Source organism: Belonocnema kinseyi, chromosome 2 (genome assembly GCF_010883055.1).
Source record: "Belonocnema kinseyi isolate 2016_QV_RU_SX_M_011 chromosome 2, B_treatae_v1, whole genome shotgun sequence".
Lineage (NCBI taxonomy): Eukaryota > Metazoa > Arthropoda > Insecta > Hymenoptera > Cynipidae > Belonocnema > Belonocnema kinseyi.
The window spans coordinates 103787583-103810996 of record NC_046658.1 but is presented as its reverse complement, the minus strand read 5'-3'; the positions used below and the strand labels follow the sequence as shown (position 1 = coordinate 103810996).

The following is a 23414-nucleotide window of genomic DNA, read 5'->3' as shown; positions in this document are numbered from 1 at the left end:
TCTTCTAGTCACTGAATATTTATACGATGACCTCTACGTTACTCAAGGTCACACGTGAGACATCCGTTCATTGAAAGTGTAAAAACACCGGGAAATAGTAAACAAGAGACACGTATGAGCGACATACCGTTATTCTTCACATCAAACTTTACATCCCAAGGTCACCAATAATTTCGATGATCACAGAGAAGATACAAATGTCACGCGCTTATAACTGTTCCAAACGAAAGTTCGGAGCAAACTGACTGAATGGACGGAAGGATAGTTTATAGAAGGGACAGGTAGTCGGGAGAAAAAGGCCATTCCTCCTGTGACTTGGTAAGTGTGTAAACTGTAAGGTAAATAGCAAGGAAAGGTTGCGTGTCCGGACAGGCCATAGAACCCATGGCGCTGCGAGTCGAAAATACCAATATACAAAGTTTGGAGGTAGGTAGGGTCGGTCGGCTCAGGAATAAAGGGCAGGTGGTAGAATGCATTGATTATCCCCTCTTCCCCCCAAGCGAATCACAATCCTGGCGCCCTCGTTGCCAACTCCTCGGGACACCCCTCAGTATCATTTTCCCTTTTCCTTTCCCTCCCTTCCTTCCATCATTCGCTTTACACTTTTTGAATTATTCACCGAGAACCCAAGCACCTATAGCCCATACTTTCATCTTTGTGAAGAAACCTTATAAGGGGAGAGGCCTCTGCTGCTGATACAATATAATATCCTCTACAAGTCTACATTCTACAAGACGCTCTAGCCTCCCCAGAAAGTTTAATCGAATCGCCCTCCGCGTCAACAACGTTCCCTGGGAGCGATTTCTCCTTGAAAGTTTCCGCCTGAGTTCAGATAAGGATTCGAAAGTAATGATGGTTGTCAAGGTAGAAACTGAGGAGGAAGAGGAAATGAAGTACTCGGTTGGGTCTTTTCGGATATTGCACGAGATATATTTTTTGGATATCACATTTAAGAATTACGAGCATAGAACAAGTTCAAAGAATTCAGACTTTTCAGAATTTTCCACAAATAGTTTAATTTTATATATAAAAAAAAGATGACTTATTAACAAAACAGTTTAATTATCAGCAAAATAATTAAATTTTTGACAAAATGTTGAATTTTCAATCAAATGGTCGAATATTCAATAAAAAAAGATTAAATTTTCACCAAAAAGAGCAGTTGATTTTCAAAAAAGTAGTTGCTTAATTCATATAATTTTATAAATTTTAACAAAAGAGTTCAGTTTTCGTCTAAAAAGTAATCACTTATTAAGCAGAAAATTGAATTTTCAACAAAATACAGTTCAATTTTTTTAATCAAATAGTTAAATTTGCAAACTAAAAAAGATGAATTTTCAATAAAATGCTCAAATTTTCCAACAAAAAAGATTAAACTTAAACCAAAAAAACAAAATGAATTTTTTGTAAAAAATTTTAATTGATCTTCAACAATAAAGTTTATTTTCAACCATGGAAGATGAATTTTTAACTACGGAAATACGGTGATCTTTCAGGAAATGAATTTGTAACAAAAAATTTAATTGTAGTCTTTTTAAACAAAAAGAATAAACTTTTAATTACAAATAATTGGATTTTCTTATTGGATTTTAAGGAAAACTTCGAGTAATCGTGATTTCAGTCCCAATGTAAATCGTTATGCCAATTGCCTTCTTTTTGACCTGATTTGATCTTATTGTATACATTTCTTGACAGCAGGGGAAAAGAGTAGTTTCTTTAGTTCTTAAATTGGAAATTGATTAAAATCTGAGTTGGAAATGAAAATCGAAAGAGTAATCTTATGTTGCTCGGTTCTAAAATACCTAAATAATTGAACTAAGCTTGAAATATGAAGGTCTTAGGCTTTGAAATTCGCACCAATTACGGATAACAACGTTAACGGAACTTGAAGGAGAGGCAAGGTAATGTACATAACGTCTTACCGGAAGTACACAGTAAGCCGAGCCCGACTCACCTTTTGATGCGCTAGCCTGAGTGAAGCTTCGAAGTGTTTTTGAACTGCTTGATCAGCCGCTTTTTTCTCTAACTTTTCTCGTTCCATCTTAGCCTCACGTTCTCTTTCTCTCTCCCTCTTCTCAAACTCCCGCACTTCCGCGTCACGTCGCTCCCTGCAAAAAATCAAAAAAGACGATTGTTCAACACTATCAAATTTAAAATTATTCACAAGAAAAATGAGATTTCTATTAAAACAGATGAATTTTTAAACCAGAGAACGAATTTTCAAAAAATATTAAAAATATCAGTCACAAAGGATGAAACAAACAAAAAATATAGAAAAAGAAATAAAAGGCAAATAAATTACTGACAAGAATATTAAATCAGGGTGGCCGAGAAACTTCATTTTCAAAATACTCCAATTTTTCTCTGACATACGGCCATTTTTTGATCTAAAATCAGTTTGTTTTTAAAGTTTTTTTAATAAAAAAAAATAATAATAAAATGACAAATTAATTTCTAGTTTCCCTAATTTCTTCGAATTACGGATTCCAGGATTGATTAAGAAAGTAAGAGAAATAACATGAACATTTGCGAGAAATCCCTTTTTGCCGACGAAAGGAAGTTAGTCATAGACTCGCAGAGATCACGAATTTCGTGGTAAGTTTCTTCTTCCACGAAAGTTATGTCAAGCTAACCTTGCAGGCTCAACGGACGTAAAGTCAGAGCAAAACTTTCGCAGAAGAGGTGGAGTTTAACTTCTCTGAACTTCTGCTCGGGAAGCATTATGGCAGAAACTCGAGGAAGTGGCTCGCTCGTGTCATCCTCGCACGTTGCCTGGGCGGTAACTTGGATTTCTCGCTCGCGAAACCCGTTTTCCACCAAACAGCCTATAAAATATACAATATGCATATATATACACCCAGTCACGTTTATGCACAGGGTGTCCGAAAGTAACCGAATTAAGTAAGCAGGAAACTTGATGAAAAGTTGGCTCAAACTTTTTCTTCTCCAAGGAGCGAGCCAAGGAGTTCAAAGTTTCAGACGTCTTTCTTAATACTTTCAGAGGGATTTCTAGTTGGTAAACTCGGCAAACTCAACACAAACTTTTAACGATGGGAGATTTTAATTTAATAAGGATGCTGTGCTTTAAACTAACGAGGAAAACTCTTTTGTTTTCTTCAAAATCGTTCAAAGTTAATTCTGATGACCAATTTTGTTATTTCACGCTTTGAATGTAGTCAAATTGGACAATTTAAAACATGAAATACTTCTAACTACATAACGGAACTTTTGGATTCGTTTTTCTCCCCCTCAAAAAATAACTAATTTTGATTATACGCAGAATATGAGGTACAAACCATTAGTATTTTCAATTAATGATTGCCTACTATAGGTTCATTATTATCTACCGCAGTGATATCCCCGGCATATTCTGAAAAAAGTGACAAACGCAAAATTGTAAAGATTATGGCCGAGTGAGCACTCTAAATGTGTCTTTTCATAAACAAATTTTCAGCGAAACGAGAGGCAGATGCTTGTGCTAGCTCGACAATTAAATTCTATACATCTTTCAAGTATGAGAATGAGTGAAAAAGCATTGCCTTCCTAATGGTATTATTCTCTACCAGCGAATGCAATAACGTGGCCGAATGCATGAGTTTGCGCGCATATCGTGACTTTTTAACGACTTCTGATTAACGCTTGTGCAAGTTATAGCAACGCGCGTGCTTATCTCTATCCTCGGTCGCTGGACCTAAACGAAGCATGTGGATGTTTTATACATGCATTATTATACACTCGCGAACGTTTGCATGCAGTACAAAAAAAAGAGACGAGTTGGTAACTCATCCACATCCAGGAATCGAAGCGAGAAACGCGGATTCATTGCGACACTCACGGATGGTTGAATGCGTAATCACAATCACCATTAGATTGCGGAATAAGTGTGAGACTCGATTTCTCATCGTCGCATTTATAATTATAAGTGGCTGAATATTGAATACATTTATATTCTGAATGCATTCAGTGTAATGACGAATAAATTCACCATTTGAATGTAAATCAGAATTATAAAACCTATTTTAAATGAAACAGGTATATGTACTCTATTTGATCGACATTTAAATATAGAAAATGTAAAGTATGTTTCCACGAATCATTTCATCATAGACATTAATATTGTGAATGATAAAAATGTAGATTAGAAATTGTTTTTAAATGTAAGTAGTAAACACTACGCATGCTTAGTGATAAGACAGCTTGATATCAATAAATGAAAGATTTAAGAAATCAATTATTTCCTTCGAGAAATATTCCACTAGCTATGATGAAGACTATAAATACAGAAGAATGGACAGCTCTCATCTTTTCTTAGAAAACGTGCGTAATTGAAATCCTTATAACGTTACCTTCATCATTGAAAGGAATATAAGGAATGAGTTTTACGGATTAGCGGCGAAGACATTAACGAACAATTATGTAAATCACTTATTCTCGTCAAGAAATATTTATCTTCAGACCGCAATACATGAGGTCAGGGTTAAGCGAAACAAATCCGACAAGTTTGAAATCATCAAGAATTGGGAGAAGGTTAATCTACGATGAAGACCGAAGGCCGTCAAGAGCGGGAATTCTTTCTCTTTCTCCTTAAATGCCACTTGAAATTCAGCGAATGGAGCCCAGTAAAACCCAAGCGACAGTAATATAGTAAACCGGACAGGTAGGTAAGGGAGCAGGGCAACCTTTAAAAAATCCTGTCTCGATTGGCCGAAACCAGAATCTCGAGCGGATCCCAGATCACCAAAAAAGGACTTACGCATCCTTGCCTGGACATTTTTTTTTATTTTCATTTTCTCCTTGAACCGGTTTGCAACAAACCTGTCCACTGCGACTGCGAGTTGCGACCGATATCCGTGATTGTATTTTATGTCAATCTAATGCGATAAAAAAAACAGTAGGTATATAAAGTAGACGTTTTATCTGATCAGAGAAGAGTCAACAGTCTCTTCTTGATTCAGAGATAGTAAAATAAAATCCCTTTAAAAAATGTTAATCCTGATTAATTGATTAATCATGTTATTTGCGAATTGAGTGACCCACGTGGCATTACTCTGTTTAGAATTCTAATCAACTAGTTATTTTAAGTACAAGATTATAATTTAATGAAAAAATGTAACTGCACTGAGAAATTATAAAATGCAAATCAGATTTTCTTATCGATTACTTTACCATCGAAGGTCACGGCTTCATGTATTTTATGCAAATGAAAGAAAATGCAATGGGCGTAAATTTCAATGAATGGACAAGTTAAGTAGTATATAACTGTAACTCGAAATAAGCTCGGGCAACCGTGATCGCAACTAAATCTGTCTCGGATTTATTGCGTTAGTCAGTTACGTTCTTCTGTGTGCAGTATTGAGAGAAAGTTTTAACGGAACTTGCTCGAGTCTATATTGATTCTCCGCTTAGAAGAGTCAAATAATTAAAAATGAAATATATTCCAACCAGGAGAATGAAAAAATTTCATATACAAAATTCCCTGACTTTCCCCTCATTTCCAGGTTTTCCCTGACCTACGGTCACCCCTGATTCCAACTATTCCAAGAAATAAGTGGTAAAATAATTCCAAACTCCAGACATGACCCTAATCGATAAGTCAGAGCTCGGACATTTTTGTTGCTAGTCAAAGTTTAGGTAAACGACCTGACTGAATTCATCATAAAGTCAATGATCTATGATTCTATGAATCTATTTAATATTTGCAGAGCGAATCGACAAGTGCTTTGTCTCTCGTTGGATTAAATCTGAAAGACTCTGATGGAAGATACACTAAATTCCAAGAATCTCATCATCGGATTCAGAACCAATCGTAATATTGTGAAATTTTTTCCCTCTCAGAAGCTTAATGCGATACCAGGAATGACGCAATATTGAGCACGACTCAAATCTTAATTCAGAAGTTGTTGATGATTGCGCCTCTGAATTTCAAATCCTGATTAGAGATTCAATGCTCAAAAACGAAATCTGAATAGTTTTAAAACTTGACACAGCTTACGTAATAAGGAAGAAAAAAGATGTAGAGTTCGCGCCGTGTAATATATATTATATAAAATTATAGTTTTAATTTTTCAAGAAATACAGTCAAGCCTTTCATTCAAGAGATTGAATTTAGAGCAATTCAATAAGCGTGAATCACAGATGACTGGTGGGTTGTCATATACACGCGATGACTCTTGAAATGAGAATTGCAAACTTGCATTCCTACGCTTTCTGCACTCGAGTGCAGACTCGTCGTGATTTCTATCTGACGTAATATACTCGAAACTGGTGATTTTGCATTTGCTATTATCATGTGCATTTTAATTTAAGAAAACGTCCAGCTGCGCCAGGAGTTGTGGTTTCCTGCAGTTTTCTACACCTCTGACCAAATGTTCAGGCGAACGCGAGCGCCTTAAATAAAAATTCGGTTACCCACAGTAGATTTTATACCTTGAAAGAGCCCACATTATTGAGTAAGACAGGCAGTGCTTGGAGGCTTATTATGAGAGTTGGGGTAATTGGGGATTTGGGAAGGGACGTTACCTAAGGCGTTTATCGTCTGACTATCTCCTGCGAGAAGGGGATTTTAGAAACGTAAAACCCCGAAAAGGAACACTATACATGGAGTAAAAAGGATTTAATTCAGTTTATATCACGTACATTAACAATTAAGTGTCCAACGCATTTACAATGTAAAGCACTACTTGAGAATATCTATAAATTTATCAGGTTTAGTTTTGAATTGCAAAGTACTTTATTTTCACGGTACTCAGGATAATTGCGTTACACAAACCGACCTTAATCTTATTTTCCATCGTAACTATTGAACTCTAGACTAGAGTTGCAACATGAGAAATGTTCCATGATTCATGAGTTGTATTAAAGCACCTTTCACCAAGTTCACTGGAAAAGTCTCTGTGCCACGTAGTCTGAAGTAAAAGACAATAAGTCGGCGCCAATGGGAACGAGTACATTCAATGCATCATTCAGATAAGCTTAGACGTATAATACGAATGCAAATTCCAAATGAACTAGCGAACGAAACTAAAGTTTAAATATGCACTTACAGTACTGCAGCTCTAGTAATATGAGGACAGCTCTTTTTTATATTCACTAAAATACTCATTACTTTTATAAAAGAAACGCCAAAACTGTTTGTCCAAAATATCAGAAAATACAAAAAAATTTTAAAAACAGGGAATTAATCTATACTCCAATAAACAGTTAAACACCTATGCAATATTAAGCAAATAATCTTAAAACTTACTTTAGTATGTACTTGTTTTAATTTTTATTAAATCTAAAATTTGAGTCTTAATGGCTGAGACGTGCTATAAACATGTTATATTTTCTAAAATGAAATACGGAGACAAATTTGTATTCACAATCTTTTACGAGCGGTGACGTTCACCCGACGAACTGAGCCAACACTGCCTCGCTATAGTGGATCTAATTTTACTTGGCTCAATAGTTATGAATACGTAAATGACTCTTTTGCGTGCTAATTTCCGATCCTTGTCATCAATTTTTGCCAACAAAAAGATTGCTAGATAAAGAGCTTAAATTGTTCAAATATAAGAATGATAATGCTTATAGGAGTACATATCCACTTAAACAGACATCAATGAATTTTTAAATTTTTAAGTAAATATAAACGCCACATGCATACTTAACTGTTCTAAAATATTACTTCAGAACACTAATAAACTTGCTAATAAATTATTTCCTGTTGACAACACGTGAAACAGTAAAGGTTGAAGACTACAATATAGATATCGTTTGATTATTTACAAATTATATTATTATTATTATTATTAATATTATTATTATTTGTAAACAAGCCCAATTTTATCTCTTAATAATTCACATCAGGATTCCGAAAGTTGCCTAGAATATCAATATAGAATAGAAGTAGTCCTTTAGGAGATTTTATAACAGAAAAGTCAATAAAAACGATGGACAATCTTCTCAGATTTATTCTCCTCAATTGCCGACAGTCCTCTCTCGGTAAAATGGAGGTTAAGAGGATTGGCAGTGTTGTGATATTCCGAGGTACACTGTAGACATTTCAGAAGATGAGGGCAATCGATAACTCGAAGATAGGGTGCAGGGGGTGAACGACTGTGTGAGAGGTAGGGAAGGTGGTGAGGTTGAATGTGGCAAAGGTGCTCCTAGCGATATCGATTATGCTGATCGATGAGAGGCGAGGGTCGGGATAACCAAACGAACGAATCCTGAATGGAAGCTCCGGTGGAAGGACGTAAAGCAGAATAATAGCAGTGTACGAGGGTGGACGGAAATTTAATCGTCTGCGAGTCGATCGATTCATTTCAACGGTGTATCTGTCGACCCTACTTTTTCATTCGGTCCTCGTCTGCCAGAATAATTTGATACTCCATCAGAAACTGATACATGTACCTTCAATCAAATTTGCATCAAAAGGAAACTAGCGATTCATGTCAAAAGTACGATATTTTTCATCAATAAATTTAAACTAATATCTCTTGACTATATAAAATCTTCTAATAAGAAGACAATACAATAAGAATGTAAGTAAATATTTTCGAAAATATCCTACTTTCTGGACTTTAAAGGGGGTTATCGAACTCTTGGCATGATCGTTGCCAGGCCTGAGGCAATCTTTACACGTGGAGTATAGAAATACTTTAATAGCTTCCAAGTCAAACTAGACTTGCGAAACTCAGAGCTTCTTTAAAATCTTGTTTCATGATTTTGTATAATTACGAATTGCCAATGTTAAAATCAAGATAATACTAATTCAATATTATTGAGACGCAAGAAAGTGAGCAGTCATCTAGTTTGATAAATATTAACTGTACAAGTATCATAAACATATCACTCTTTAAATTGTTTCCTTTTCTCAATTCATTCCTTCTCTATTTCCGTAAAAATTTGGCACACATCCATGTGCCACTATAAAAATACCGAGGAAAATACCAAAATTCAAGAAGTACTTTACTCTCAGGGTCGCTGGCAAAATATATTTCCTAACGCCAAACAACAGCTGTTATTACTGGGAACAAAATGATACTTCTTAGTTTCTTTTAAGGCCATATAATATGAGGTTTGAGTAATTTAGTTTGACATTTGATGACATACGTCGTAAAGGCCTTTCTTTTTTATAGCCTATATAATAATTTACTTTTTATACCTGCCAAACCACTTTGGTCAAGCGACTCTAAAGATAGGCTTGAATGTTTGAATGGGTATGCAAAGGGGCAGATCGGAGAGAGAAAAAGGGAGACGGAAGGGGAAGACACGTACTTGCGTAAGCGACAACGTCGCAGGAAATAACAGAGATTCGAGAGACAAAGCCGAACATAAGGTGAACGCACTACGCTCTCGACCATATGCGTTAAACTTTCAATTTTAGTTCCTCGAAGGTCAAACCAGCCTGTTTTTAATCTTCTGAATACAGCCTTCGACCGTGGGAAAATTGATGCCCGCTCAACACAAGAAATTCAAGTTTTCCTTCTCAGGAATTTGGAAACCCAAAATTTATGTTAATGCGAATAACTTTGCAAAACACGTCTCTTCTCTTGAAATCCTATACATCCAGAACAAGGTTCGTGATTATTTTTGTAATTCAATGTCTAGTATCTAATCAGTTATGCGGGTAAATTTCCGAGAATGTGTGGTACATTACGTAAAATAAAAAATACTGCCTGACAAGGACTAAATAGTAAATATTTGTTACTAAGAAATTATTGCCGCTCGTTTGGTTTAAATTGCACATAAAACATTTCGCTGCCGCTGACCCGAATTCGGAAACGCTGCCAAGATAGAGAAACTAAAATAATCCACGGTGGAATTCAACGTTAGTTTTCCGACACTCAAAATGCGAAATCCTTCCGCCCCCGCTTAAAATCAGAGGAAGAGTTATGGACACGAAGCCAAGCTGTGTCCCATCAACAAATAACGCCTTGATCAGACACAATGGCTGAGAAAACTTTGCGCGATACTTATATGCGTCACGACATATCCTTGGAGGTCACTTGACGACCCCGCACATCGCGAATGTTAACGCTGCGCTCAATTTATGCGCGCTTAATGCTTCTCTAATCTCTCTGACATAAATCGCACGACGCAATCGCTGTTGTATGCGTTGGACAACCTCGCAGGTTTTATCAGTTTCTCAGGGCAGATAAACAACAGACGCATTCACACTACGATACAACATACATCGTTACAAAGTCGAGTATCAAAGATGCATGGAAGAAAAGGAATACTGGACTTGGCATTATACAAACATTCATCGTTTAACCTTCACAGACTTAAAGGTTAAAGAGTGAAAACTGTTACGTGAATTTAAATAAAATTAATCAAATCGAGGAGGACAAGTTACTTCATGAGCCATGGAATGAAAGAAAGGAAGAAAGTCATGTTGTAAAAGCTGATCTAAAATATGCACTTCCATCATTTACCGAGGGTCATTGGGAATTTGCTGGCCGTTTGGCCTTGACTCGTGCAATAAAGTGCGTATCATGAACAGTCGTTATTGTACATGTTTATCAGTAACGAGATCATGTCGAATAAATACACGAACAGGAATACTTTAACAGTTTATGAGCACGTTCACAAGGTTTCGCGTGTAATAAAAAGTATCTATTATTATTTGCCCACATGCCTGTGTCACATTCCAGTATCAAAAAATACATATCTAAAATCACAGAGGGAAAAAAGCTGCTCTAGATTACGTAAATCACTCACTGTATCGTGTGTCCTTGAAAGAAAGACACAGTTCTAAATATGTCAGTAATACTGCTTGTCAAATAAAGTTCTGCAAACTCAATTCTCTTCACTGAAAGAAGACTAAATTCCAGGAAAAATGAGTTCATCACTCAAATGATACACGATAAAATGCCAAATTTAGCCATTCATTTTTTTCCACATTAACAATAATGAAGACAGCAATTTTCAGCCTATACAAGAAATTCTGTGTCCTTTCTTTCAGTCACGTAATTGTCGTAATTATGACCCATTTCCTCATATCGAGGTAACAGAGATAAGGTTGATTTCAGATTACACTGGGTCCGGCTCGTCAGACTTGTTAACATGTAATTAACATTCTGTATTTAGAAGCATACGTGCCGGTACAAAAAACAAGCAAGGAAAAGTGGAAATGGGAGAGGTACAAAACGACTTGGATAACGCAAGTCGCTATTGCCTTCTTTGATAAGATCCCAAGAATCTTTTGTCTCGTTGCATAAAACGCGAGATAGATAGATAACAAGAATAGATAGTGTCTCGCAGAAAGAGGAAAAATCAATCACAAATTGTTTGCAAAACGACTATTTTTAGAATAAATTAATATAATTGAGAGTGTAGAAACGTATTAAGATCATGAATATTACGATTTTAGGACCGCCCACTGTTTTTTTAATTAAAACCTTGCACGGTTTGCTTGTGCGAAGGGCGTGTGTTTGAACGCTCGGAGCGCATGTTAATAGATATTTCGGGATTACGCAAAAGGTAATCACGCGATGAGGCAGGTCTCGATCGACCTAGATCGAATCCCTGTGGACTTAACGATCACAGTTATATTTTACGGTTTTGATTCACTGCTTCTTACAAGACAATCTATAAGGACGAGAACGAACAAACAAAAAAGAAGAGAATTAACTGCAATGCTGAAGCGAGCAAGGCGAGGGGAAAGGGGAGATTAAAGTCAAGGAAGACAAACCGACCGCTTCCAGACTAAATCACCAGATGCATTCTCAGTTGCTCACATCCAAGAACCAACTGAGAAGCCATTTAAAATCTCGTTTCTGCGCTTGACAAGTCGAACGTAACACGAGTCGTTTCTCCACTCTAGGATTGGAATCTAAAAATAAGAGCAAGTTTTGATGGCAGAGGGCTATTGACTTTTCCGTTCCGACGAAATACGACCTTCAAGAAGTTTATTTTCCCCCCTGAATTTTTAGGCCTTAGTAATCATCAATATCCTGAACATAACACAATAAATTTTGCACAGTATGTCAAGATAATTTTATTTTTATGTGAAGAGCAAAGGAAAGCAAGCATTACATCTTTGCCATAGAAAGACGTGACTAAGAAGTTAAAAGAATCGAAACTCCGGATTTCGAAGTCTTTTATCTCTTGCAAAATGTCATCTTAATTTCTCTCACTTGGCTAACCGCAGTTAACACTGCTCCGTGTGAGTCAATACAATTGAACTAATCATATATCTGGAAGTAACCCCCAGGGCTAATTGTCTAATACTCGATTAGGATTTCTAATCTAAACATCCTAAATCTGATACCTCGAGCAACGACCTTCTCTGACCTCTAAAAGAACTACACGTAAAACCATCTATGACTACATGAGTAGGCTTTTCCCTTCAACCGAAATACGTTACATTATACCTAAACTTTAATCCACAAGTTTGAGGAGCAGGTAGTAGATTCCTCGGCACAAAAGCACCAGGAGTCTCTGTGGTGAGGTTTTGTCAGGATTCATCGTATCGAAGGTGGACTCGAAATATTTCTACCTGAGCCCTGCCGACCTGACGAAGCAATAAAGAGAATGTCTAAAAGGTTTTTTTCTCAACTCAATGGAAACAGTCGGGCGTCTGATTAACCGTATTGTTACGCTTTTTCGAACGTTCATTATGAGTCCCAGGCATTTTATGCATTATAAGAGAACACTGTCTGCGAGCGAAATTCATCTGGAGACGGTGGCCTTCGACAAGAACCAACCGGAATTCTCCTTTCTCGGTCAGAAGAATCCGATGCACTGCACCGTCTATCTTGTCTCGCCACCTGTCAGAGGTTCTATTAATTTCCCACCTGGACTTCGACCTTCGACATCTTTAAATGGACGTAGTCGACGATGCCGATTTCACAATCGAGACATTATGGAAATTCGTGTGCTCGAGAAATATTCAGCGACCATCAAAGAATCAACTTACGCGTCTCTCATTTCGTCATCGATGAGGCGCCAAGATAAAGTGAGAATTTAGAAAAGGATTATTTATCTCTTTGGAATTTAAAAACTGCGATTCTTTTCTTCTGAACGAAATGAAACAATGAGATTTTTTTCATTAAAACTTAGCAATTCAACCCCTGATGTAGTGTATTACGAATCTTCATCAGTCACATGAATATGTTCATATCCAAGTTCAAGACTGCTATTTCTTGAAATTTAAATATTATTTAATTTAAGCACTTTTTTCTTCCACAGAATATCAAGCTTTAGAGAGAGAATGATCACATCAGTTAAAGGAAAATGTTTCATTCCTGTGAAAGTTTGAGAAATCTCGAAGCTAAGACCAGAAAAACTAACACGAAATAAAAACTGCTAGTCGACGAGTCACGCGTAATTATGTCGAATGATATAACCGCGATGGATCGCTAAATTTCCACCTGCAAGCATGTGTAGTGAAAAAATTGCCGAGTTCCAGTTTTAAGCGTCCTGGCGATACGACTAATTGCTCGAAAACGAAAGGCAAGTAATTAGACGTGCCTGTCGAGTCATTCCAAGTTTCACTCCGCTGCTCACGTATAGAACGTTTCTCCCTGTTCCGGTTCAGGGTCGACCATCCATCGACAACTCGATTCGTTCCAGGCCAGAGATACGCGTCGAAGTCTCGTGGGTAATCGATTATGCTGTTTTTAAAGACCTCCTATTTCGTTCTTCGGCTTGAAATTGTCACCGACATGTCCTTTTTATTTACTGGGAATAAGTGCAGCTATTTGTAACCTGTGCCTTTCTTTGTTTTATTTCTTCTTTTGTCATAATTGCAGAAAATGTATTTAATGCAATAGAACACTTTAAACAGAATAATTGCAATTACTCGCGCACTAATGTAATGTATAAGTTCAAGCTATTAGTGATATTAGACTTGGGAGATGGAATCTAAGTTATCTAGATGACAGATGTTTATATAACTGTTCTCTCACTTGCGCGGCCCCCAGTCCAACCCGTTGAACGTTCCATGGCTCAAACATAGGATTCTCAAAATAGTACACATACGCGGAAAAGTCATTCAACTCGTTTTAAACTAATTTAACATCCAAAACCCTGATTGTATAATTAGTTACATCTGAAAACTTCGCAATCCACTTTCACGATATTAAAATGGTGATACGTTTTAGCCAACTACGTATCAGGTTTCGGAAGTTAAATCGAGGTTGTTGTACACGTCGTTCTCGATTTTCTCGATCTAGATCAGAACCCGAACTTTTTTTAGTATCAAAATTTATTTTGGGTCCACTAGAATCAGATTTACACTCGAACAATTTTCCTTACGGAAAAAATAACATTAATCTGATCTATAAGGCAATTTGAGCTGCTTGCTTTTTTACCAAGGTCAAGCAGTCAGACCGTTTTCATCGACTTAGAAACAAACGTAACACCTTTGTGAAACGAGTTGATACGCTTTGTGAAACTCTTACACGATAAGAACTCGGAGGGAACACGCGCTTTTATCTGCACTTCACAATCACTCGACTTTCGCCATACAACAAAAGAATAAAATTCCTGACGGAAGAAAAACTTACAGAGCGTGGACGGAGGTGGACTTGTTAGAATCTTGCAAAAAAGAAGCCTGCTGGGCGGAAGCGAGATGATGTAGATGATGATGATGTTGAAAGGCTGCGTTCTGATGAGAGGGCGAGTCACTGGTTGGCATCAAATTGTACGGCTGATACAGCAGCTGGGGCTGGGCCTGGCTACCCAGAACTTGGGTCTGGCTTAGGGGGTGCGGGGTACCCTGGGTGGCTGTTTGCGGGCTCGCCGGAAGGACCGCCATCGCACCTCCTAGCACTGGTGGCATGCTTCCGTCGTCGAATCGGCGACAGATTGTTCCAATATCATCGTACGTTTACCAGTGTCTTCTTCAGCTGAGGTGCGTGCAATACGCATCTCTCGCCGTGAGAGATCAGTATCTGAATCTATTCGCGTAGAAGAATAATCTTGCTCTTTCTGATGAACAAATAAGTATCCAAATTGCTTGTCTTTCCCGGCACTCTCAATTCCACCTTGCACTTGCTCGTAATGCGAAACCGAATCGAAGAAACAAGTATACGGAGATATACTAGCACACCTATTACAAATAATTGGGCTGGCACGAACTCGGCGGGCTGGTGCGCACAGAGAGCGGTACCTTTCCTCGAACAATGGCCGCGCGACGCGCACTCGTTAGTTGGTCGAACGAGCACGAAATTTCCCGGTTAAACCTTTCATATTTCTCCACTCGAATCAGCAACGTTTAGACACCTAAAAACACCCCGACTATGACTTGTTACGCAAGAAAAACTGCACTTCACTGCATTGGTGGCGCCTTAAGAATCAACTGTGATGTAGAGCTCTTGCACTTCGAAGCACTTGGAATTCGCTACACCGACTCCATGTACCACTGGGCTCACCGAGAACAAAAGACCTTGGACGAGATACGACCTAGCCCATGAAACATGTCACTCCTTCAAGATTTAATCCACGTAAATTGTTGTTTTGGCACTGAATCTTCACTGCAAAGGGTTATTAAATCCGATACTTGTATTTTGTGAGATGATCCCGTTAAATCAGGACGGAGAAACATCAGATCAACCCACTTCGAAGGCCGCTACTCTACTGGCGAGGAGAGCTCGCCCCCACCACCAGGTTTCCCCTCGCTCGCCAAACCATTGATCCCCCTCAACCCGCAAAACCGTCGGGTTTCCCCTCGCCAACAGTAACTCGCCATCGTGCTACTCCCCCCTATGGGCAATGCGCTGACATGTACCCCACCACTTCTTCCATCCTCCTTCCCTTCTGCCGTGACAGAACTGGGAACTCACACTGCAAAAAATACTCCGCGTGCGTTCACGCACACGTGTGCATCGGACATACACGTGCGCATTATCCATGTGGTCGGATACGCACTATCCTAAGCGGGTGCGTACCTCTCTATGGTATATGGTGCATGTCGTATTTACTCGTTGCGCCTTGAGCAAGACCTGCCAATTGGAAGTGTGATGTGTGTCTCAAATCTTACTCTCATCTCGTATTTTTTGCTTCATTATGTTGGTGGCAAATAATTTTTGGCGAGCAAAGGAAGTGTGTAATATCGTGGACCAATATTGCGGTTTTTCCGAAAAATTCGTATTAAGGCCATGTGATACTAAACTCAAAATAATTTCAACAACTTCTTCGCCGTCCTTCCGTCCACGCGAAATGAGATATCGAGTTGAAAATTTGGATAATTGTAAAAAAGGGACGAAGGATGGATGATCAACAGCTTATGTTTTCTAATTACAAAAAAGTGTAATAAATTGTTTTTCTCTGTATAAACATTTAGCAGTTGATAAACGTTTTATTACATTGCCCAAAATTTCAACTTATTGATATCTCATTCTGTGTGGACAGGAGGATGGCAAACAAAATTGAGGTTAACATTTATTTTGAGGTTATATCAGTTACAAGATCAGATTATATGTGATGAATAGTATTATTAAATAATTACTGGTATTGCAAGTGAATACAAATGCTAGCAACTGATATAAAGGTTCAGATTTTTAACCATGCGCAAGATTTTTTTTCTGAGGGAGGAGGGGGAGTCGTAGACTCCTTGTGTGTGGGAGGGGGCAAAGAATTTATTACCTTAGTTTCCTCTTTTTATTTATTGTTTTAAAATGTGCTAATTAAAACCTGTTTTGGCTGTTGACACAATCTTGCGAAATCTGTTTAAAAAGGTAGGGCTACCTCGAAATCGCTTGAAATCCCTTTAAAAACTTTCAGAATTGATAAATGCCTTTAAAGTCTTTGAGATTCTGTCAAATCTTTTAAAATGATTGAAATCTTTAAAGTCACAGAAAAACTTCTAAAAATCGGTTGATACTATGTTAAATCTTTTGAAATTCTCAAAAATCCACGAATATACTTATGAATGGTTTGAAGTCCTACTAAAATCCCTTGATATCGTTCAAAATTCGTTAAAATACTTCAGTATTTCTTGAAAACCCTTTAAATTCCTCAAATTCTATATAAATTCCCTTTAATCCTTTGAAAACGTTCAAAATACGTATTTTGAAAGTTTTCATAGGATTACGAGCCATCTTGCAATCTTTTGAAATCCCTTGCAATTTCATACACACTCCCTGGTCCTTTGAAACAACTTAACATACCTTGAAATCGTTTTAAATCAGTGCAAATTTGATATAACTTTTTAAATCCCTTGAAATCTCGTTTTCAGTGAAAAAAAAACAACATATTGAGTACAAAATGGGGGGGGGGGGTTGGAGGGTAAGCAATCTTACGAATCTTTACAATAAGGGTCTCACATTTCAAAAATAATCCTTACTTAATCAATGGACGTTCCCTATCCAATTAAAAAAAAATCGACCTGTCAAAGTGACGGGGGTTAATCCTGAGGGGTGAACTCAAAGCTTCAGTCACAACAATACACATTTCGATTGGAAAGAATTCCATCTACTTTTTCTTGACCATTGCTAATCTATTCTATTTTTATCTATAAAGTACTTATTTTTCTGATTAGTCTTATCTTTTTTTTTTCACTGATTATTCCTATCATACCATATCTGTTTGTGTACTCTAGACAAGGCGATTTCCTTAAAGAATTCCAACGTCTTATAACCATTATGCTGATTTCCACAGAAATGGCTTTTGTTTTTGAGCGTAAGTTTCCATCGAAACGATGTGAAGAATTCCATCGTTCATAGGTTACAGAAGCCTTTTTTGCATGCATGCCACTCCCGTTTGCGAAATGTATTCCTTATACAAACACAAGAGGAAGTCGCTTCACACGGCATAAATTACTTCGAGAACTCTGAGAAAGTGCGACAGAACAGTATAAGAATCTAAGACTGCACTTTTACAATCTTATATTTTTTGCTTTATAGACATAGATTTAGATAGCTCGACCTTGAGAAGAAGAATCCTGAAAAAAACTATGTAATCTGAAAATCATAGAATTAGAAGACTCGAGTTAAATCATGAAGTGAAATGTCTCTTGACTAACTCGCAATCAGCATTCTCGAAAGAACATCTGTCACTTTTAGACACAACGCAGTTGTTGTCACGAGCACGCCCATGGAATTGCTGATTGACATTGGGAGACTCGGAACATACATAAAAGGTCGTGCACAAATTACATAAGATATTTAGTCGAGAGGGGAATCTAAGAAACATAATGTCGACATTTCTGCTCTTGCAAGGTAATTAGTAATCATACTGAATGTTTAAAATCCCATATACGTTTATACAAATATACGGAAGCTTTGGCCTCGTCACGATAACATCCGACACTTATAACATGATGTGGTACTTTCAATATTCAATCGACAAGCCATTAACCCGTTTCAGATGGCTTCTAGTGTATTAATATTCAAGACGAATATCGTATATGGTTTATGTGGAAACGTTCCAGGTTTCCAGCTTTCCAGTCCTCATCGTTATACACTGCGAAGCTTAGAGCATGACCATGACTAACGTTTTTCACTGGTTAGTCATACGACACAACATCGAAGCGTCTTTGTGTGTCGAGGAACGTAATAAAGTATCTTAATATGAATCAATACTTCACCCACTGGGCGTACCCATAATAGGTCTCGTGATTTCGTAAAACAGCTTTAAGAATTTGAGGGGAACACAATCTAGAACCTAAATTGCTAACCATAGCTTTGTTGCTTTGTTACGGTTGCTGATCTTCTGGAGCTTCATATGTACCCTTTTTATTCATAAAGGACATAAAGGCCGGCTGGCTTATGTAATACGCCTGAAGAGTAGAGTTAATGCTGGGTTCAAGTGTACTGTCTCTCGCATTCCCGACAGCTGCGAGTTTCGCCTTTATTATTTTTTTTTATATGAGTGCGGGATGGCAAGTTTGACACGAATTTTAAAGTAAACCCCAGGACATCAAAATAATATGATGTCCCTGTGTCTTGAGTTTATACTTAACTAACGTAAAACATGGAGGATAGAGGGACACTACTTTACAGTTACTGTGGCTTTTTACCTGAAAGATGTGCGTTCCAATTATAATCAACCCATTAACGCCCAGCACATTAGCCACGTCACGCTATCCACCTCAGGGACTTGCAGCACACTTATTTTGTAGTTAACTAGTATAATCACAAATGCATCTTAAAATATCAAAATTGGTCTTGATAGAAATTCAGCAATTATTACAAATTGCTTAAATAAATTGTAGTATTACATTAAAAGAAAAGCTCGTACTCACGCAGATACTCAGATAAATTTTATGCTCCTTAATATATACTCACCTGTAACAAAAAAATATATTTTCATTAGTATTAATGCAAAAAATGACATGCCAGTGGTGCGTAAGGTATGAACTATTATTATAAAAACAGAGATATCGCGGAAATAGTTCAAGTGCTTTAATTAACTCGAGACAATGAACTTTATAATCTAGAAGTATAATAAGGCCAAAGAAGTTGATTTTGGAGGAATTCAAGGCAGAAGTTAAAATACCGCTAAGCGCTCCCATTGTTCCAGCGCAATGAGTCAAAATCCTTTTATTATACGAACTGCGTGAATCATACAAGTTCGCACAGGCAATTATACCTTCCAACGTCGAATGACAACTCAAACTCATTTGCTGTAAACAATGGTATAGTTTTTGCAGTCGGGTCACGTGTGACCTTAAATTAGTTGAGAAATATATCGGGGTCTAAAATTAATTTCAGATTCTTTTACTATCAATAAAACAACCACGCTTAATCGTTCGGAATCTGATAAGATCCATAATGGCCATCACATAAAATCCTCTAAAATCTCGTGCAATATTTAAATCATATGAAATCCTTCCAAAAAACTTAAAATCCCTTCAAATGTTTGAAATACAATGAAACACCATAAAGAAGAGTCCCTTGAAAATATTTAAATGACCTAGAAAATTTTTTTGAATCTTCTTTGAAATCGCTTAAAATCCCTTTAAATTCTTTGAAATCCCTTCAAATTCCATCAAATCGTTTCAAAACACTTGTAATTTGGTGAGAAAATTAAATTAAAAAATCTGAACTGCTAGTTATTTCCCCGATCAATTTAACATTCTTTTATTTATCTAAATTAGAATAAAAATTCTTTTCAAAAATACCCAGCCAATGTAAAAAGAAGCCATGATCCAAGTAAAAACATAAAAATTATAATTCGTAGTGCAATTTTCTGTTCTAAAGTAAACCTAAAATTGAAAATTATAATTCTTTAGAAAATTCCTTGTCACAAAGTCATCAACCGAATTCTATGTGGAAATTGCCTGTCCTAAAGTTAAAATCATAATTTATAAAGGAAATTTTCTTTCCCAATTGTCAAAATTATATTTCTTTATTTTGAAATTTCCTATCCCAAAACTCAAAATTATAATTTTTTACTCAAATTCCCTGCCCCAAATTAAAAATTATAATTTTTCACGCAATTTTTTTTTTTTAATTTCGAAGTCTGTTTTTAAATTCTCCGCAATACCTTAAAATGTTTGAAATTTTTTAAATCACGAAATCTAGCATACGATAAAAATTCTAGTAGTCGAACTATCGATTGTTATAAAATTGGGAAATAGTACTTTTATGATACTTAATGGTGGTTTTTGTTTTAGAATTTAAAATTTAATTTCTAAGAAACTGTGTCTGTCCTGTACAAACGTAAAAATGGGAGCTAGACCCTTATGGCGTAATACAGTTGAAATGGCTGTTGAATTCGATACATGAAAATGGTAGGAATGCATATATAGCAGTATTGAAAGAGTGCCTCTGTCTCAGTCCCGTCTGGCACGAAGTGAATTCGAATGGCGTCGAATCCGACCAACGTTAAAGAGCGAACGACCTTGATCGAGACTATGCCACTAAATGCAGGATTGCAGGCTCCCTTTGCAAAGAAGTGCGTCTCACTGTTGCGTGGTATGTGTTTGCGCAAGTCAGTATCGATTCTATATATAGTATTATATATAGAGGGCATCATCCCCTCTATGAGTTCGCCCGTACCCTACGGCCTAGGCCTTAGCGCCTAGCCGAAGACTAGGCTGTGCCCTCCTATGCGGAACCGCATGCTCAGCCACCCTCAAATAAAATGCATATTATCCCATTTCCCTCTCCAGTCTCCCTGCTGCCTTGCCTTCATGCTTTGTATTACATTGATCGAGGCAGAAATGAAAGTGGTATTGTAAGTTTTTCTTTCTCATGGGCCATATATAACTTTTTTTGGACGAATACATTCTCTTACTTAAAAACCTCTTTGAATCTCTCACTGAATTCAGTTCAACGGTCCGAATGTCCGATCAAGTCACCATCCTCGAATTCTTTCCTCTATTTTAAAACTGTATCGCGTTCTCGGCGAGACTTTCGACTCGGGCAACGAGACAGAGATCAAGAGTTCATGAAGAGAAAGAGGTATGTGAGATCGAGATTCGGCGGATCTCTTCGTGATTCTAGTGATCAACCAGTCATGAACTTAGACATGGATTTCACGTTTATTCTGCGGTTTTCCGCTTTTTTTATAAATGGGCTTGCATGGAGAGCTTTATCTAGTGGATGTGATTAGAGTAAAGAGTAAAAATGACTTTTTAACCGCAAAGTTTAATTTTCTACCAATAAAGATCGAACTGTAACAAAATTTTCTACTGAAAAATATACATTTTCAACAAAATACATGAATTTTCTACCCAACAGTTGAATTTTTAACATATAAAAGAAAAATACTCAACAAAAACTGTAATAGTAACATTTTCAGATAAAAAAAAAACTAATAACTTTGAACCAAACGAAAAAGGAATTTTCAAGAAATTAGTTAAATTTGTAAACAAAGAGCTGAATCTTAAATAAAGTAGTTGACTTTCAACCAAATTGTTGAATTTTACATGCAAAAAACCGAAATGTCTACAAAACATTAAAGTTTTCAACTCGAAAATATGAATTTTAAACCAAGAAGTTAATTTTATACAAAATAGTAGTTGAATTTGCAATTAAAATGATAAATTTCAACATCAAAAATTAATTTTGTACAAAGTAGTTCCTTCAATTTTGAACAGAGTATTTGAAATTTTGACCAAAAAATATGACTGTTTGTATAAAAATAAACATAAAAAATGTATGAAATCATAAATAAAAGGCCGGACCTTTTACCAGATTCACTTAGCAATAGGACTTTCCCTATTCAGGATATTTGATCGCAGATAAAAAAATATATTTGTGATTTAAAATAAAACTGTACCGTGATTACGAAAAAAAATTTAAGATTTTCAGTCACCTACTAATTTTTTACAAGTGAATTTCATATATGTTTTGGGCCTACATGAAAAATTACGGATATAATAAGGTGAATATTTAGAATTTTATCTTAAAAATTTTGTTTATTCAAAATCATGCAAAAATGGGAATATAGGACTGACTGTGATCCCCACAACATTAAACTGAAACTTATTAAAACTGATATGAACCCTGTTTAACTTTACGTACTTCACTGTTTACTGCTTGGCCTTGTTTAATGAAATTTCATTATCCTCTATTTTTATGAAAAAAGTACTCGTCACAATATTTGCTTAAATATTAAGGTACGTTTATTAACTGGTCTCAAGTTTCTTTTTTGTTTAAAACTGATAAAAAATATGATTTTCTACTCAAATGAGCCTCGAGACGTATTATTCAAACAACTCTTATCTCTTATTATATCACCGATGAAGCATATTGCAAACAGTGCATGAAATGTGGATATATATGCTGTTGAACATATGCTTAACACCTGCTCTGTCATTATTAAAGGTTCACGACAAAATAATTAATGCTGACGAAATAAGTGGTGTTCGTGTGAGGGTACCATTATATAAAAAGACGCCAAATAACTTGCACGATCATGGCATGATTCACGAACTCAGTATAACCATAATGTAGGTATATACATGGAAGCCATTAATTACATTAGATAATTGAAAAAACATACATTGTTAATTGTTTTCAGTTTCAAGGGTTGAGCCACTAATATAGAACACTCCTCTATAGATCACTGGATCAAACGACCAGTAAATAGTCTCTGGTATATCCATTTACAGAGAAAGTCATAATATATCTGGTTTCTCATTTCTGTAATGAACAATATACAATTTTCTTCTCAGGAATAACGCCTCCTCCTATTTGCAATCACACTCAATGGCTCAGCAGATATTCAATACCAGTTTACAAGTGTAAAAATAACTCTTGCCAAACGTTACATAAACAGTGTATGATCTTTTATCTCGACTAATAATGCGGAACCGATAGTGGCAATCATCAACTAATGTAATCTTGATCGAAAGGTTTTTCTATGGGAGTTAGGCTTGGTATCGTGCGTGTTGGTCGTTACACAGTACACATCATACCACGGCAGATGCATGAATCGTTATTTACAAGATGGCCGTCATTGCCACGTGACCCCGTGCCGCTGCCACGAACATTGCATACAACTCGCGACTCGACTCAGTTCCTCTGTAC

The 23414-nt window shown here is 36.6% G+C and overlaps 1 protein-coding gene across 3 annotated transcripts in view; it reads right to left on the bottom strand.

The window, feature by feature from the left end:
• LOC117166853 (probable JmjC domain-containing histone demethylation protein 2C) overlaps positions 1-23414 on the bottom strand; it is a 345468-nt gene that overhangs the window by 28332 nt on the left and 293722 nt on the right. For all 3 annotated transcript variants that reach the window (XM_033351211.1, XM_033351213.1, XM_033351212.1), the window contains exon 9: positions 1955-2108. In XM_033351211.1, the coding sequence (XP_033207102.1) occupies positions 1955-2108 (154 nt within the window). The remainder of the gene's footprint in view (positions 1-1954; positions 2109-23414) is intronic.